The following is a 19,294-nucleotide window of genomic DNA, read 5'->3' as shown; positions in this document are numbered from 1 at the left end:
ACAGCCATATAGACAGTGATGATATCTAAGTGTATTTTAAGGTAAAGTATACTATATTTAGCTTACACAGCAGGGCAGGTGGCTCAATGGGACTGCCCCTGGTCAAATACAAAATTATTTTCCAGATACAACTTGCACTATATTCTGAAACCTGTGTCGTCTGTGGCTTGTGGGGTATGAGAAGAAGGAATAATCTCACCAGCATGACAGTTAGATCTTTCAAACTGGCAGATATACATATGCCACTAATTGAATATCCTTCCCTTGGATTTGTTGACTGTGATGTGCTGTCTGCCCCCATACTTCATACTTCTTTACCTGGATTAGGAGCAGTACTAGACAGTATCCTCCCACAGATTCAGATATTCAGAACTGTGCATATGTACTTGCACAGATGATTTTGCATTTGTTGGGTTCTGGCTATTTGCATGTGCCATTAATTCGCACGTAATTTTGCCATGAAAGTTGCTTCTTCCTATTCCAGGAAGTCCAGGTCCTATGTAAGACTTCATGCAGTTGTGACAGGTTTTTCTAAAATCGGCTCTCTAACATGCTGGTGAGCTGAATGTATTATGTATTTAGCAGAACAGTATTTTGGGAGGCTCTGTGGAGCATTACCACTGACTAAATATGGAATATCCTGCCCTGTATCCTCTAAACTGTTGTTGGAGATGCTGTATTTTCATTTGTCAAATTATGCTAACCTTAGACGCTTCAGATAAAAAAAATTAGATGCTGTTGGTTAGTGCTACCAAGTGCCTGTGAAGTGATTTGTCCAACCTTCTCTCTCTGTTAAAATGAGGGATAGCTGGATTGCATTGGTCTTGTTTTTTTTTAAAAACAATGGAACAGGGAGGTAAAGTGACCAACCTAATCTTATAAATAGGGAGTGAGAGCATCTAGCCAGTGGCAAACTCAAACTCAGCAATACAAGCTGAGAGACCTGTAGCTCCAGAGGGAGTTGGCCTAATAAAACTGTCTGACCTAAGAATTTCAGTGGTGATTTTTTTAAAGAATTTTATGCTAGAGGGTTCTTGCTCTTTAGGGTCTAGGATTTTCAGAGAAAATAAATTGGAAGCATTCCTTAATTCTAGAAATTTGTTTTTAAAAGAAACCCAGAACTAATATCTTCAAAATAAATAAAAAAAAATATTCAAAATGTATTTCTATATTCTGTTTTGGTGTCTTCAAAAACACGTGTACCTTTAGGCTCAACTTTGCATTTTTTTGTAATTTAGTGGCTGTCTATGTGTACTCTTATATGTGAATTTCACTGACTTCCTACAGTTCCAAAAAATATAATTTTTCTATGTTAGACTTTCTGCTGCTACTGTCTTCTGTAAATTAACCTGGTAAATTTACACCACAGCCAATAAATATCATAGTCCCCTTTTTGAAAGAACGTGTAAAATCCATACTGCTGTCCCCTACCTTCTGTAGCAAGGCAGAGAAACAAATAAAGTAAAGGTCTTGTCACTCTGTGACCTCCAAATGATGTTTAGAAATGGTTAGAAGATCAGAATCCACTGACCTCAAAGAGCAGCTTGCTGCAGATCTGTTCAATAGAAGGGAGTGAGGCCATTCAGTGAGTTACAGGTCAAAAGATCAATTCTCTAGTCAATATGTTTCTGAACACAGACCCAACACAATGACTGACAGAACAGGAGTGATGTACTGAGGGAAGTACACAGCCCATGAATCTTGTAGAGGCCTGAAAGAAAACTTGAAGTGATCAGACCTATAAATTACGGAACAAGTGAAGCACTGTCTCAGTGTTGCGGCAAGTTAAAGATAATTTGGTGCATAGTAGTAACTGTGTGATAAAGCAGAAAAAGCATTGTTGATGTATACTGTAAAAGAGAAATTCAAATCCATTAAACTCCTTTAAATTGTGATAGAATTAAAAGGGACAAGTGGTCACCGGACAAGCACTTAAAATCGTTGTTTATAATAAATTAAATAAGGTTTGGAAAAATGCCTCTTCAAAAAAAATTACTTTGCAGTATTCTCTTCCCACCCCCACCCCGATGGAATACATGGGCAGACACACTGCAGTGTTGCAGACTCAGGGCTCTAACAGGAGCTGCCTGTATGGATTTTAAAGCTGTAAATTTTAATTGCATTTGCACCTCGCTTCTGATTTTGATTTTAAGTATTTCTTAGACAAGATAGTTGCAGAATAAAACTGTGACTTGATTATCATAGATAGCCCTAACTGAAAAGGAAAAAAGAATACAGAAATATTTCAAAATGTTCACGTTTAAGACCGGCTTTCAGTGCATTGGCACAGAAGATACAGAGCTCATGCATTGATTGTATGGGAAGAACATGCATGAAAATAATTCCAACTTTAAGTAATTTTTCATTGTGAGATGAATCATTGTGATTCCTGCTCTTTAGTCCAGTATGATAGATTTGCTAAAGAGCAGACGAATTGAGAAAAATGAAAATCTTTTCTATTTTCCTTCCCAGGATTTTAGGAAGGATACAGTGTGCAGAGATGTCATATAGAAAGAGTTGAGTTTTAATTAATGAATGCTGGCTACACCCCTGATCTGAGATGTCGCTTCACAATCAGATGGCCTTAATTTTATTTCATCAGTCCTACTGCTATATTTGCATACACGGGTTTAATTTATTTTTGTGGTAATGGCCCAAATACCTTGGGGTTCAATTGGTTCCAGCATTGCAATCTGTTGCTGACAAGTCATAGAAGTTTTCTTCCTCTCTCTCCTTTTGTTTCACCTGCTTTCCTCCTCCTTTGGCTTCTGTTTTGGGGAAGGTGCTCTTTCTCTCCCAAACACTATACTTCAGACTTCCTGTGCCTAGATGGACTTCAGTCCATCTTTTAGCCTCTTTGTAGCGTAGTGTCCAATTGAAGTTGGCAGCACTGTGGCCATTAGCAACCAATCTGCCTCTTATTAGTAAGTATCTACTTAATTATTTACAGTGCATTACATAAGCCTAGTAATGGAACCACTGGAAAGAAAATGTATAAAGAAAATCACTGTATGGTTATCTTTTCAGCGATAAATCTCCTGCAATGTGTACATCAAGATAAAGAGAATGCCTTGAGAATCTAAAGTGCCGGACTTGTGGCTTCCCAGATCAGTGCGGTTGTGTATCATAATATATACAAGTTGTAAGAATTCTATAAGTTTAGTGGATACTTAGCACTCCAGACATAAAGCACTGTGAGGGAGTCATGGACAGAAAGGACAAGAGGACTGCTGAATCTATGGCTGGGTGCTTGTGCACATAAGCAATTATTTGTGCCTGTGTGGCTGTTGGCTTGAATAAGATGGGAACATTCATGTTTGCATGAAATTAAGTGTGAAAACTTTAGAAATTGGCTCCTAATCTATGACAAAATCTATTAATAACAGACCATGCTAAGGACTGCTGTGCGGACTGGGATGTGTAAAAAAAGAGAAACTTTAACAAAACCAAGAGTTAAAATAAGTGTGGGGGAAGGAGCATACAATGTACCACAGCTAAACCCAGCTCTTCTAGGCTTATGTCACTGTTGCACCTTCATCTGTGTTACCATTTCTCATTTCAAGTGATTTGTTTATCTTACTCTGCATATGTTTTGTTCTCTTTTTGTTCTTATTTGGGTTTTTTTTTGTTCCTAAAAAAAAAAGCATGCAGATGAAAAATATTTATAGTATTGAAACACATATTAACATGGTCAATTTTTCTCTCTTCTTTAACACTCATTTTCTTTTTCTTTCTCTGCACACCTAAAAAAACCCACCCAACAACATATATATTCCTTAACTATCCCTATTCACCATTTTCTGAGCAAATTTGGAAGGGCACGTTCTGTTATCTTATCAAAAAGTGACAACTAGCTATAAAAAACTGTATATCTTTTTAATGATGAAAGGGTTATAAAGAGAATTGATGAAATGAAATGAACAGTAATTTAAAATAATGTAGTCGTTCTGATAATGGTTGTGGCAAGGTTGTAACAGTACATTGCTAATTTTGTACAAGCTGAAGGGGATTTTTGTTTGGGTTTTTTTGTGTTTGGTTTTTTGGTGGTGGCTGAGAGGCTTTGCCTTGAGAGGCTACCATCGGTTGCATGTCTGTGGAAAGAATCTGCTGTTTAAGTTGTGGAAGTGATAAATGGCTCAGCTAGAAGCTGAACAGTGACACTCCTGAAAAACTTGCGGAGCAAATGTTGGTGCTATCGTAGATGATGTTGCAATTGCACGTGAGTGGCTTTAAGAAGTGATTGCTTCTTGGTTTCCAGGTCTTGCCACTATCAGTCAAGGCAGGATAACCTAAAGCTACTTTTCACTTTTAGAGGGGTTTTTCAGTATATATCTAAAACTGCTGTGCTGATACTACTACTGCAGATATTTTAAGCAAACCTCTTGCTTCAAAATAGATTGAGAGCACATAGTTACTGTGATTTATCTGTAGGATAATTGGTAACTTTTTTACATGGTTAGATTTGACTAGGAAATATTTGTGGCTACTCTCTAGATGCCATTTTAAGATGGTTTAAAAGACCACCAAGGCTGGGCTGCCATATGGGAGCGTCTATCACATAAGCTAGTGTTCCCAGCCTAGACAGAATCAGAGCTGGCAGAGATGCTTTTCTTCTATTGTTTTTCCTAACAGTTAAAAATCTCATTTTAATATAAGGCATAGCCTGAATTTGTAAAGGTTGAAATCCACTCTGTATCTCATCTTCCTGTACCTGATCAACTAACTGTACATGTCAGAAATCTATAGTCAAGCAAAGTCCAAAATGTACCACTTAGCCTGGGAAGAATACACCTTCTAGCCTACTCTCGCTCCTTCCCAGCCCACAAAGGATGCAGAAGACTTGCAAAACTTTATATTAGAGTAGTTTAAATTAGTTCTCTCACTAACTGTGGGCTCAATTAGGACAGGTACCAGAGCATCAGGAATACGCTGGAGAACAGATGCAGGAGAAAATCAAATCAGTCAACCCAACAAAGTTTATGCCTTGTCCCAGATTTTCTAAATGTGCCTACGGTCTTTAATCTTGTATCACAGTTTGTATAGTCTGTCAGGTGAAAAACATCATCGGTAGTCTTAAAAGCCATCACCCTGCAGGAGATGAGTGCTGCACCCCAGCTTACACGCTCCAAATAAGCACAGATCCTGCAGCAGAAACAGTAAAATCAAGAGACCAGCCATCCCAGGACTTGAAGCTGCCTGGAGCACAAACAGGAATCAGTAGTTCAACAGAATGCGCTAAAAATAATGCGTTACGTTTTCTTGAGGGGTTTTTGTTTGTTTTTCCTCCACCAGGAGTGACATAATTAAATTAAAAGTGAGTGTTAGAGGAGTTTATTTTAGACTTTTAAGGTATGAACTGTAAAGAGGAAACAAAACTGAAGTTCGAATAAGCGAAAGTTTTTCTTTATGATATAATATAATTTAGTAGAAATTATTTCTATATGCCTTCAGATGGCTTAGCTTTTTCCCCAGAGATCTGTTCCATTGACAATATAACAGCACTCCGTAGCATTTTTTTTTTTTTTTTTAAGTTAAAGTACTATATTTGGGTATTTATAAAAAAAGCAATTACCTAATGTGAGAACTGGTCAATGTAAGGAGCAAAGGCCAGGTGGGAGTGTGAAAATGACAGTGAGAAAATAACCTATTGGATATTGTGGGGTGGGCAGATTGTGATTCAGTTCCAGCTGCTTTCAACAAGTTACTGCGTGTCAGCTGCGCTGCAGTAATTGACCATGTGCATGTATTAAGTCCATACCTGTTGGAGGGTAGAAGATGTGAATCTGAACTTTATGCAGTGGACTTGTCCCCTTAATCTAAATTGTGTGAGTGGCAGAATTGACATGGATGTGGTACTGTGTGCACTATGCCTACAGCAAAATCAAGGCGTGGGAGCCAGATAGCATGTTCGGGTTTGTCTTGTTGACAGGCAACAGAAGAAAAGAAAGTAAAATTCAGGTCTCCTGAGCTGTTCTTTTTTCAGCTTCAAGTACCATAAAAGTGAGCAAGACTAAGTTTAAAGTCAGTTAATGCTTTTATATTTAAGTCCCAAGAATATGCAAGTGCATCTCCCAGATAGGTCATTCAGAGCTGTGGGGCTTCCTCCCTCTGATTATCAATCACCTATGCCAGGATGGGAAGGTAAATGTGCAGCAAGCTCATGCATTCTGCCAATATAAGTGGGGGTCCAAATTTTTTCTTACACTGTTTTAGCTCCGTGGATTTTCTTGAGAGTAACTTAGAATGAAGTCTGGCTCTGTGCCTTTTAAAACTTTATTACAAATTCAGGAGTGATTTACTGAGATTGCTCTCTGGGTTGGGGGGGGAAGCTAGTTTGTATTGCTTTGGTTTATTTCGCTCTTCACGTTTAGATAGTTGTTGCCTGTATGAAGATCTGACAGTGACATTCAAAAAGATGAAACTACAGTTAGGCTAATGCCCAGTAGCCTTGTGGTCATGGTCCCTGTTAGTGCTGGAGTCCTGTGTCCAGTCTGGCTAGGGGAAGCTACTGCCTCTTGCTTCCTCTGGCTTTTGAGTTGCACTACTGTTACGAAATTGGACGATCTCAGCTGATGGAAAATTTGAACAGGAGTGTGTATGTGCCTGTTTAAGTAAAGAGAGGAAGGGGTCCCATAAGCAACGTGAGGATACATAAAAGGCATATTGCAGTTTATGATGTCTAGATGCCCACCTAGAGAGGAGAGAGCTTAGGAACAAAATAAAAAGACTGAAATTCTACTCGACTCTAAAATAAGATAAGAGTATAGTAGTAGAAGGATTTAAATGGGGAGGGCAGCTGTTATAGCCCCCAGTTGTACATATTTTATCCTGAGGCACCATTTGGTTTAATAAAATTTAGATCTAAGGCTGTCCTTAACCTATCAGTTTCTTAAGACTTAATTATAAAGGTTATACTTTCAAAGGACAAAAGCATTATTCATTTGTCTGTTCATGTCTTGCAGGTTTATCTTGCAGATTATGGACTTTCCTACAGATATTGTCCCAATGGGAACCACAAACAGTATCAGGAAAATCCTAGGAAGGGCCATAATGGGACAATAGAGTTTACCAGCATAGATGCTCACAAGGGAGTAGGTAGGTTTCTTTTTTTTTTTTTTTTTTTTTTTTATTTCAGAGGAGTGATTACAGAATGAGTAATCAGGCTGTGTGGGCTGATGTATACAATGGAAGTAGCTTCGGGAATTGCTCAGGGTTGATCAGACCCTTGTGTGGCGACTTCTTATTGTACCTGGGAATGCTTCTGCAGGGCTGGTCGGGGAAGGGGGACAGCACGATTAAAACAGGCTGCTGCACGTGTGGTGCTAGAAGGTGGACCAAGACGCCCTAAGATGAGCTTGCTGTTAAGTTTAATTGGTTCATGTTGGGAGTACTGGTTTGTGTTTGCTATACTCTCTAGAGGCAGAGGCAATACTTGCTCATGTTGCATTGCCAAGGAAAAGTGTTTCAAATCTGCACTGGCCTTCAGGGAGAGCTGTGTCTGAGTGTCACCATCTGTGTTATGAGAGGATGCTTCAAGATGACATTCCTTCTGCAAGGAGAAAAACCTTTTTTGAAGCCATAAAGTGTTAACTTTTGGAAATCTTTTTCCAGTAGCCTTTCATATATCTTACTTATTTAAACTCACTTTGATGGTATTGGAAACACATTTGCAGGTAAATTACATACATAGTCCTTTTATTGGATATTGATTGTACTGCCTTGCATTCCAAGGCAGACTTAATTCAACAATTCCCTAATTAGTTAAAGTCATAACCTATGTCTTGTATTCATTTACCATTAATTAAACCTTAGCTGTTTATTACACTGCAGTCCAAATCCAATAGCAGACCCATAGAGCCATGGAAAAGGGAATGGGAGGTCAATATTGAAAATATATGGTGCAAAGTCCCACTGATGGCTGCATTGTTCACAATCAATATGGTCAATGCAACACAACTTTCTTAGTTGCTATGTCAGCAAGACAAAAAGTCAATTCTAATGTTATGCTAGTGAAAAAAAAATGGTGATTATTGAAAAAACTTTGACTCCTGCTACGAAACAGTGTTTTTGTTAACTTTTCTTTCCCCTGTTGCCCCCCTCACCCCCAAGATCTCCTAAAAGAAAAGGAGAGGTTTTCTGCTGCCAGCTGTGCTAGGATCATAGTGTCACAAGCGATAACTGTAGAAATTTGTGCTTGTTAATAGCTGCTGAACTGTTACCTTAAACTAATACTTCTAACGAGTTTTAGTTGGCACAAACAACTGCATATTATTGCTTTTTCTATTAAAAGGACCATTGACCATGTAATGTAGAGGGTCTCGATAATTTGCCAGCGCTGTTAAAACCTGCAATCGTTTAACTCTGGTCATTAGGAAAAATGAAATAAGACTGTCAAGTATTTGCTGCTAAGACAATTGCACAATTTCTCACCTGCTAAAAAATATTTTGTGGTGAAGAGGGTGTCTGTTTCAGATGCTTCTAGCCCCCCCCCCCAACCATACAGCACATATTCTGGAGATCTGACTCTGGCTGTTTTTCCTGGTAGTGGGAGTGATGCTGTTTGAAGAACAGGTGGAAGCTGGAGTATTTGGGATTTGGCAGCTGGATAGTTACAGCAGCTAGTTTGTCTAGTGGACGGGTGTCTGTTGATGGATATGTGATTACAGGACAGCTAATTCCATGTGTGGGTTAAGTTGTTGTGTTTTGCAATCTATGGGTTACATTAACCCCTCGAGTAGCCAAAGCCACAATGGCATTGGTAAAAAGCAGAGGACTCCAGAAAACAAAATATTCAGAAAGATAGCTTGAGGGAGCATACCTCCATCTTTCACATGAAAAATTTTTACTTGTTAATAGCTGCAAAGAGAAAATCTGCAGATTTTTCTGATATTCCTGCCAGAAAAGCCTGCAGAACATGATGTGGTATCTGGTGTGTTGCAGAGAACCCAAACCATTCACACTGAATCTCTCAGCTCTGACCTTGTAACCGCCTGAATCTATTAAGGTCAAATCACCAGCACTTCCCATTTGCAGCAGGTCTCTCAACATCCCAGGGAAAATACGCATGTGCAGTGACTTCTGTTGGAGATTGCACGGGTCCAGGTGGCAGAACATAGCAACTGGTTCCCCTCATCTCATCTCTAGTGGTGAGGTTTAGAGTTGCTGAGATGTTTCAGAATGCTAAGACTTGGAACAGCTGGGGCAAAGTGCTTCTTTGCTCAGGTCTCCTGTACTCCTGACTCATGACTGAGTCTCAGTGCAGTCTCACGTACCGAGTGAGGTGAGGTGCTCTTCTGAAAAGTGTTTAAAGACTGTTTCACTGCTGGCAAATTAATGCTGCATAGACAGCCCTCATTCTGATGCTACCTGTTTTTTCAGGGTGCAAGATTTATTTCCATGCCTTTGGAATATAGTTCCAATTTGTAAATGTTATTTTATATAAATTAGATCCTTTCCAGAGGGCAGTTCCTGAGTGTATGTAGCAACATAAATATATCTCAAATCTCAAAACCCCTAAATTTGAGCTAGACAAATTAGAACATTTTGACTTGCTCTGCTTTTATTCATAAAGTACCTGCCAGAAGACATACAGTGATCTGAGGTACATGCTGAAACTTAAAACAAAATTATGAATTTGTTGCTTTCAAAAGTGCCTATTGGCAATGTTTAAAGCTGATAAACTCCTTGCATAAAGCCAATCAGATGCAACCACTTTCCACTAATTTAAATCAACATTGGTGTTTCCTAGTTGAATTCAGAGATTAACCCAGCTGCATAACCCAAGCTTTGAGTGGAGTTCATCAGGTGTAGAGGGTATGCAGTCCACTGAGATCCAGAAAGTTTCCTCCCAGTGGTAGGCTGTGCATGGTAACACTTCTGGGTGGTAGAATTAGTTTCTATTCTTCTGACAGCCTCTGGTAAGGGCTGAGTCGGACATGCTGTTCCTGTGCCAGCTGATGGTGAATTACTGCCTTTAAACTTCAGGGCGTGCAGTGAAGGTGCTGGTGACTTTGACTTTGCACTGGAGCTGAAGATGAATTCCCCCTCAGTTGGGAAAGGCTGGGAGCAGCTGCCCTGCCTCATGTCTCTGTTCTTCATCCTGGTTTTGTCTTTAGTTTTGCATGGCCCACCTGCACTCCATCCAGTGTGTGTAGGCCCCACAGGCTGGCTTTTGGGGGCTTCCAGACTTGTTGGGCATCTGCAGGTATTCAGGGTAACCTCCGTTACCTCCCCTGTCTATGTCCGGAGTTCCCTTTCAACCAAGTCAGGGCCAAAGTTGCGCTTTGCCACAGGAGCTGACCTACACCATCAGCATTCCTGTATTTGGTGGCTGGATCTTGTTGCAACCAGTGTGTGGGTTTTTAAAATTTAAAACCTTTTTATTTTGATGCAAATTTCATGTGGCACAACTGCACTGTTAGTTTTAGTTAGTATTTGAGTGTATTCATTTTTAAAGACTATACTGTATAAACAGTATTACATGTTTGTTTGTTGATTGATAATTAAAGAGAATTATATCTGTACCTACTGTACGTTTAAAAAATTGTTGCATAGTTAGTGTTAAAAAGTAATATTTGGATCAATGCCTCCTATGGATTTTTGTAGGTTTTCTACTCGCTGAGGTATGCAGTCAATACCTAATTTCTCTGGAGATGTACTGCGCTTAACATATTGAGTTTTTTTAAATACTCCAGTTCTGTGCATCGAGTGCATAAGACCAGTTTTAATTTGCTGTCATTGATGAACATAAGAGTATGAACTGTCTATGCTGAGTTCCCTCTAGTGTATATTTGTATTTGCCACAGATTTCAAGATAACTCTCCTTCCTTTTAACAGCCTTTCACAGTATCTACTAGCAGTTTTGCAGTCTCTCGCGTTGGGCAGAGCTCCTACTGAAACCCTTGCAGAACTTATATCTACTTAAGGATAAGTAGCGTGTCTGATGAAGTTGGCCTGAATTAGGCCCACTGGTTGTATTTTTTTTTTTTTTTTGTAGCTGGTAAATCAGTTTTCTCTGAGCTGGTTTCATTGAGCAGAAGTGTTTGTTTATTTTTTATCTCCTGCACTGGGGAAGGCAGTTGCAGCTCTGATGCCACAATTAGGCCAGTTCTTTGCATCCCTCATGTTGGGTTATTGCAGCACTGCTCCTTGAGATCTGTCCGAAAGCTCGTACACTATGTTTGTGCAGGGCAATGCAGGCATCGGGCTGATAGCGGGGAAAGCTCTCCAGTGCTTATTTTCCTCACAGGTCTGACAGAACTGTTTTTGTTTGATACTAAAAACAGAGCTCAATGCTTGTCCATTTTTCTTTCTTTTACATTCAGGGGTTGACTAGAATATATGCAGGCTTCATTTCGTGAGGAAGGATGTGTGAGAATATAAACACCTATGCCTGGAAACATATTTTTTCTGAGCCTGCATGGCTTTCAGAGAACTTCAGCTCTAAATGGCTCTGGATCAAGAGGTTTATTTGGCATCTGTCCATGTATAGTTAAGAGTCAGAGGGAGCCTGCTGGATTTTTTTTTGTCGGTCAAATGAATTATTGATTTGCTGCAGTTTGGTATGTGTTTCCCAAAGACTGTGTGCAGGACAAACTGTAAATCCTAAAAATAAAAGAAAAATACAGCCAGTCTGGCGAAAAATGGGTGGAACTTTGCAGTGTGAAATAAATAAAAAGATGTTTTGGTTTCTGAGTGTTGGATTAGAAACGTGTGCCCAGCAGAAGAGGGAGCAGGTCATTGTAAGCGAAAGAAGAGTCAAGCTTTAGCAAGGAGAATTTTGAATAGGTTCCTATAACCACCTCTGTGTAAGCTTATTCTGTCCTGCCAAGAATGTCCAGAAGCAGCAAAAATAAGATGATGAGCATCACAGCTTCTTAGCACAACTGATGAGTGTGGCTGGGAACTGGCTGTTTAATTTTGGCTCTTGTTCTCTTCATCAGGAATTCAAAAAGTTAGTGAATCTCACTGCTGCTTGTCAGCTCCTACTTGCCAGCCCCTTACCTTTGTGATTTTTTTTTTTTTTTTTTTTTTTTCTTTCCCTCCTGCCACTCAGATGTGAAAGAAGAGTAAAAATTCCTGTCCCCACTCTCCTGCCACATGTTCTCCTTACTGCAAGCTTGGAACCTTTTACTTTGACCAGGTACCTGCACGTCTTGCCACCACCATTTTGTCTTCCACCCAGGTCTTGTGGTGAAGTTCCCTTGCATCTTCCAGCCTTCCTGCTACATAAACTTCTCCCCTCCAAATCAAGACCCCAGCCCTGTTTCTTTCAGCACATCCCATTCCACCAGTCCTGATGATTATTCACTCTGTCCACGTTCAGAGGAGAACTGTGCTGCTGGCTGCACTCTTCTATTACAGATGCAGCAGAGCAAGTGTGAAAACAAGGAGGCTCTGCAGTTAGATCCTGCTGGTCAGTGGATGTGTGTAACGGCTTATTTGGAGGTTGCTCTGCACATGTCTGCACGTTAGGCTGTTGTGATTGTCCAGGACAGCTGTGCTATTTTGAAAAGGTTTGAGGATCACCGTGTGGGAGCTTCTGGCCTGCAAGACCTGCTCACAGTGTGCTCATGAGCTTGGCCGTGGCAGGACAGTGGCAGTAGTGTTGCTGCTTTTGTGGGTCTTGATGCGAGTTATCAGAGTACTGTGCTGGGACTGCATCCTGTGACTGATGGGACAGCGCCGATGTGCGGGCTGGTCACTGGCTTTGATGCTGCCCTTGGGAGGCCGCGAGCGCTCAGCACTGTGAGGCCAATATTGTCAGCACGGCACCTCCGTGACCGCCCAAGGCGAGGTGAGTGCTGAGGAGTCACGGTTGTATCCTCTGCGGGAGCTCCTGCCAGCTCTGCAGCGTATTTCGTGCCGATTAGCCGTATGACAAGTTGAGCGTGTAGCTGCAGTATCTGAGTTTAGGAGAGCGACTCTAGCTGGCGCAGGAAGTTGTTCGTTGCCACGTCTCAGACTGAGTTCTCTGGAAGTGTCCTGGTCTGGTTGTGGTGACACGGTGCTTGCACTGGATTTTTCTTTCTAGCATTCCACGGTGGTGATTATTGTCAGTGAGTACTTCAGCAACATGCCAAGCTAACAGTGCAGAACTGTACATGAGGGGAGGACAGATTGTTCCCAACCCCTGCTGGCAGTTGCCCTGCTTGAGACTGGATAATTCCATACAGAATGGCCTCCAAGTATTAAAATTCATCATAAATTTAACTATATTTATCTAACATTTTCCCTGTAGCCACCCACTCTTTCCAGTTAGTCACTGTCCTGCTGCAGTGAACTCCTCAGACTGACCAGTAGGGAAGCAATACTTATTTCTTATTAGCTATACATATAAATATAATAGTTATTAGCTTTTTTAAACTCTCTTCCTTTCTCCTGCTCTTAATATAGGCACTGATTTTTGACAAGTCTTATTGTCTGTTTTATCATCTCAACTTTGAATTAAGAAGTTGTATCACTTTTAGTTCATTTATTAAAACATTGCTGATACATTTCCAACAGAATTGTATTTCCTTATGGTCATGTTAACACTCCTTCCTTTATGGGCTTTTGGATTAATGGCCATGGGATGAGTTATATTTGTTTGCGAGTTAACGTGAATTTGTATGCTGTAGCACCGGTGAGAACTGGCGGTTCCACAGCATGTAGATGCAATATCAGCAACTGATATGATCCTTTTTATTAAAATCTTCCAATCTAAAGAAACACTAATGGTAAGCTTATAAGGTAACAGTGCTAATTAAAAATAATAGAAGGACATATCTTCTGTCACTCGTTAGCCTCCTGGATCTTTACAAAAGGCTTGAGAAAGTTAGCTTAAGGGCTGTAGAGGAAAATTCACTTTTTTCTACATGGGTTTCAGATGAATTCTTGGGAGCAGTCTAGCTTTGAGAGCATATTGTTGCCACTGTGATGTCATTTATGATCTATTTTGAAATAGTAATCTGAATATAAATTAAGGCTCAGATAGCTACCAAATGTGGTATACAGAGATACAAAATTTGTTTTTCTTCTCAGGGTTAATTCCTTCAGATACGTTATTCTGAGTTATCGTTGAACCCTGTGCCTGCATGTTGAGTGTATGTTTATCACGTATATAAAGGTTATTATGATCTGACTCTGATTTTCTTGACATGGTTGTTAATTCATTAACTTCAATTGAGTTGTTTCTGATTTATCTTGGCAAGTGAGGACAGAATCAGGCCTTAAATCCTCAAATTCAAAAATTAAGCTAGAAAAGTTTGTGAAATAAAATATTGCAAACGTGTTCCCATTAAATAGTATTTCATACAAGACTAAAATAATAATTTTTAAAACCTAGTTAATAGAAAAGCAGAAATCAAATATCTGTTAAAAGAGAAATAAAAAAACAATAAATTTTTAGTCTATAAAGAAGTAAAAACTTGATTTAAATAAGTACTGTTTTGAATGTATACTCTTGTCACTGTTACAAGAGATCAAGCAGAATAATTTTAGTTTTACATAGCTATCACATTTAAAATGAAGCCAGGTTGACTTCTCTCAGTTGGTGTTTATCAAGAATTCTTGTAATCTCCAATTTTATTAACAGATTTATTTTTTCAAGTAAACATCTAGTTGAAATTTATGTATTGGTGCTTTATTTGAGTTTAAAAATCTAATTATTCCATTGTTCATACATAATATTAATTCATTAAAGTTTAGTTAGTTGAATACTTTAAAAAAATCATTTAGGTACTTTATAAAAATTGTGGAAGTTAGCATCTCTAATAGCAGGCTGACAAAGGAACAGAGAGAATGAGTGAGCTAGTACAGTCAAACAATCAAACACTGACATTTTCATGTGGTTCTATGAAAAACACATGTAAATGTCTTTATGTAGTAACACTTGCAGTGACCTGGGAGATAAAACACGAGTTTACCATCTCCGTGTAAAACATTTCCCCTTTTATTTGTTAGTGATGTATGGCTAGTTACATGTACCTTCTTTTTTATTTTTTTTTTTCTCCCAGCTGACTGCTGTGGCTTTAGGGAAGGCATTAGTAAAGTCTTACTCGCAGGCATCTCCCTGTTTGTGATGGCTTTGCTCTAGTGTTAGTCAGGAGAGGGCTGGAAGATCTGCATGTGAGTGAGAAGGTAATTAGTCATGGCCAAACCGTTAACTGTGAAGTAAACTTGACACTCTGGGGACTGTTTTGTCAGAAAACGAGTTATCTTAGGTTAGCTTCTGAAATCTAATTGACTTAGCGTTATTTACAGATTTGTATCAATTAGTCCCTCAGTGGAAAAAGTGGTCCATTGTAATCTTGACAGTTTTTCTCAAAAGGCCACTTTCCATAGCCTGTCTTACACAAGCAGGTGCCGGAAAAGCCTTGTGTAAAAATTAGAGGATCTGGAATTAAAAAAAATGCTGGCTTATATGGTTTTAATCTGGAATTGCCATAATGGAAAAAGGAGTTGTGAACACATGCGTATGAATGGAATTGTTCCACAGTTAACAGGAGATTTATGGCTGAAGAAATCACTACAGAACAGCAAGTGGTAAAGATTGTGTTTTTCTTTTAATATGAGAGCCAAGTCTTGCATTAGGACTTTGCTGAATCTAGTGCAGAAAATAAACGACACCCAAGGGACAGTGTCGCATTCTGATAGATTGAAGGGCCTTTAATAATCCCATAGGCTAATAGCGGTTAAGATAGAGACTGTGTAAGAACTAATCTTCTGCTTTTACAATAATGTGTGTATGGTAACAAGAAACAGTTACGATGTGTTGGCACCATAGCTTTTAGCAGATGACTTTTAAAATTAAAAGATAAGTTGCTGACTAACTTTCTGGAATTTATTTAATGAAGGCCCATAAAATATGATATCTGTTTACAGCTGGATTAACAGCACTATGCTCAACTACTAGTCTTTACACGAGACGAAAAGTACCGAACGAGTCTGAAATCTTCTTTTGTTCCTGGAAAGTTCAAATACATTTTAGAAAAGTTTACATTCAACTTCTACATCTGGCTTTCTTTAATCACGATTAACAGTTTGTTTTTGCGGATTCCATGTGGTCTTGAGTTGCAGACTATAGGCTGCAAGTGAAATGCTTACGAAGAAATATTGCAGCAATCCTGCTTGTTCATTTTTTTCAAGTTTGGTTTCCTTTGAATAGCAGCAAGCAATAGCAATTTTATTAGTATTGCACTTTTCCCCCCCTCCCTCTTTCCCTTGGAAAAGTCAATCTATAGATTAACTTCTGCTACCTGTTTTTTCTGCACAAGAGGTGTTTGGGGATGGGTTAACTTTTGATGGAATTCTATCTACTGTATTTGTATTCTGTAGTTAGCATATCTGTTTGGGGCGTGCAGGGTGAGAGTAAGTTGTTCCTGAAATAACTTCCTTTTTTGGAAGCAGTATTGGCATGTTTTACACAGGACTTGCTAAACAGCAAGTGTGTTTTAGCCTGTGCTAAAATGACTCTTTAAACAAACAGTTCGCTGTACTTGTAAGCAGACAACTTTGGCGTGTTCGTGTACACTAGATGGCAGTTTTGTCATACCTTCCAGGTTCAAATCGCTCTGTAGGAGAACAGGAAAGGCCATCAGTGTTTAGTCTGCACTCGCAGGGTCCCTGCATGACCAATGTGGACCCCATGGACTTCCTGGAACATGTGTTAGCAATTTAGCAGCAGACATTTATTTCTTTGTTTTACTGCTTGGCTCTTTGAGAAAGTGTTGGTACTCAGTTATGGGCTGTCTGGATCATGTCAGAGGCCATGGGGATCAAGTCCATGTGACAGGCCAGACTGAGGAAGGATGAAGTTGGAGGAGGTGAGGAAACTGACCCTTACTTCAGCAGTAACAAGTCACTGCCTGTCTGTGGACTGTGGCCAAATGCCGGGGCCTTTTAGGTCTAATACAGCTGAATAAACAAAACACTTTGCCCATTTGGCTTTTTCATATTTCATCAACACTAGTTCAATCAAAGTCTTTTCTATTTCCTAAGAAGAGGTTCTTATTCTTAATCTTTTTTTTTTTTTCCTTTTTTTTTCTCCTCCCCGTTTCCCCCACCCCATTTTAGCCCCATCCAGACGAGGTGACCTTGAAATCCTTGGCTACTGCATGCTGGAGTGGTTATGTGGGAAGCTGCCCTGGGAACAGAACCTGAAGGACCCTGTAGCTGTCCAGACTGCAAAAACAAAGTAAGAATAAACAACAGACACGTGTACAGATGTGCACACACCTCCTACCCTAGAACCCTGCAGCATCCTCCTCACTTAACACACCAGGTCTGAAAAAGGCAGCTTTACATCCTGCAGAATAGCACCCTTCGAGAAAGCTGAAACAATTTCCCATAATTGAGAGACGTTAGAAGTGGTTAAAAACGTGAACTCTGTGTGCGTGTGTACTCTCTTCTGCATGTTTATGTATGTACTGCTGTAGAGATATAATAAATTCAAATGCACAGTACAGGCACTTAATCTGCCGTGTATTTTTAGTGCTCTCTTTTAAAAGAAAACATTTGTGAACTAGTTACTGCACATACAGTGAATCAGGCCTTACTGCACATACAGAAGTTTGTTGTGTGTTCCCATTGAACTTCATGGGAGCTTTGTAGAGACTAGCATACAAACATCTCTTGGAAGTTTTTCCACATGTGCATTCAATTTATTTGACTTTCTATATGATACTATTTTACAGATGTTTTTATGTAGGCTTTTAATGTTATATAAGCCTGCTGCTGTTACAAACAATTAAGTACCAAAATACTAAAGAACTTGATTAAAATCTTTCCTTTTTCCCCAGCCCGGCTTGTTTAGAGCTTACTACAGCTACAAGAGTGTGTTAGTGTTTTCTTTCTCTGCTTTCACAGTTGGGACTTGAGAGAGTTAATTGCATGCGGTACGGTGTAGCCTGTAGAAGGCTTTACAGAATGCTGGTTACCCATAAATGTAACATCACAACTGGAGAAGGCAGCAAACTTTTAAGTAGGGCAAGTCACAACAGAGGTACACAATAGGGATAGCTGATCCACAGAAATCGATCTGCAAATTCAGTGTGGCATCGGCTCTCAGCAGAGAAAAAGGTTAGCCTGCAGACTGCGGATAATACAGATTCCATCTTTAAATGTTGACACCGTATGTTATGTTTAATATTTCTCCTTTAGAAGTTCTGATCATTACACAACCCCCTGCAAGGTAACACTTATACAATTCAATGTTAGATCAATTTAATCAATCAAGCTGCTTCACTAATTCTTCCCTTGCAGTTAACCCTTAGATTGCTAGCGTTTTCAGATGCCAAGCAGACAGATGCTTAGAGGCAGTGAAAGGAAATTCCGTTTATCAGAAATACCATATTAGTCTAATGAATTATGTTCTTGGTATTAGGTAACTTGCCCAGGTCATCCCCTACTGTAATTTTTAATGCCTATACTTTTTTAAAGGCCAGAAAGACATCCAGATGTATGTGCATATCCAGCTGCTTGTAAGTTAAGTACATTACCAGTCGAATCACTTCTGAGCATGCCAGTGCCTTGCTGAGGAGCCTGTGTGACGGTGAGGAGGAAGGAGCTGGGCCTGGAAGGTGGGATGCAGTTGAAAGGCAGGAGCCAGAGCAGGACCACAAACTCTGTCCACCAGTTGTTTCATCCTCTCATCCCTTTGCCAGAAGTTCTTAAGTCTTTCCTGCCAGTCACACTGGAGTGGTGAGGCAACTGTGCCAAAGGTCTGGGCATTGCTAAGGGGATGTTTAAGGACTGCTGGTATATTTGAGTTTAGATATGTTCATGTGTCGTGGCCATATTGGTGGAGAGGCTCCATTTGAATTTGAATTTAAGGTAGATTACAGGAAAATGTTTGTGTTGAAATATTTCATTTCCCCAAAATTGGAACCCCTATTTCTGACATTGAACAACTGAATTTTGAAGGTTGTTAGCCTACGTACTCAAAAGATGCATTCGAGAACACATCCTGTTACTTATTGGCAAACCTTTATGGCTCCCTTAAAACAAAACAAAACAAAACCCCAAAGAAAAGGGATCCTTTAACAGTATTAACAGCTAAACTGGACTACTAGATTTCCCTTACGCAGGGCAAGGGGGCTGCAGGTTCCTACAGGTGCTCAGAGATCATTGTGGTTCATGTCTGCACAAAGATGAGAGCTGGTGTTATTTCACCCGTTCTTAGGGTATGATTGATTCTGAGCTCCAGTGTCCTTTGCTGTTGCTGTTTCTGAATAGATAGAAAGTACCTCTGTGGCCCTGCTCTTCGGTTTATGAAGTGCATGGGACTTAACGTCGTTTGACCTCCCTCTCCCCT

At 39.8% G+C, this 19,294-nt stretch overlaps 1 protein-coding gene across 5 annotated transcripts in view; it reads left to right on the top strand.

Annotated features, from left to right (window-relative positions):
* The window catches only part of VRK2 (VRK serine/threonine kinase 2), a 46,016-nt gene that overhangs the window by 16,843 nt on the left and 9,879 nt on the right, over positions 1–19,294 (top strand). For all 5 annotated transcript variants that reach the window (XM_086744068.1, XM_086744066.1, XM_086744067.1 and 2 more), the window contains exons 8-9: positions 6,963–7,095; positions 17,056–17,176. In XM_086744068.1, coding sequence (XP_086600194.1) covers positions 6,963–7,095; positions 17,056–17,176 — 254 coding nt within the window. The remainder of the gene's footprint in view (positions 1–6,962; positions 7,096–17,055; positions 17,177–19,294) is intronic.

The sequence above is a fragment of the Chlamydotis macqueenii genome, chromosome 3 (assembly GCF_036417535.1).
Source record: "Chlamydotis macqueenii isolate bChlMac1 chromosome 3, bChlMac1.mat, whole genome shotgun sequence".
Classification (NCBI taxonomy): Eukaryota; Metazoa; Chordata; class Aves; order Otidiformes; family Otididae; genus Chlamydotis; species Chlamydotis macqueenii.
Note: the sequence above shows the minus strand (reverse complement) of the source record. Positions and strands in the feature narration are given on the sequence as shown.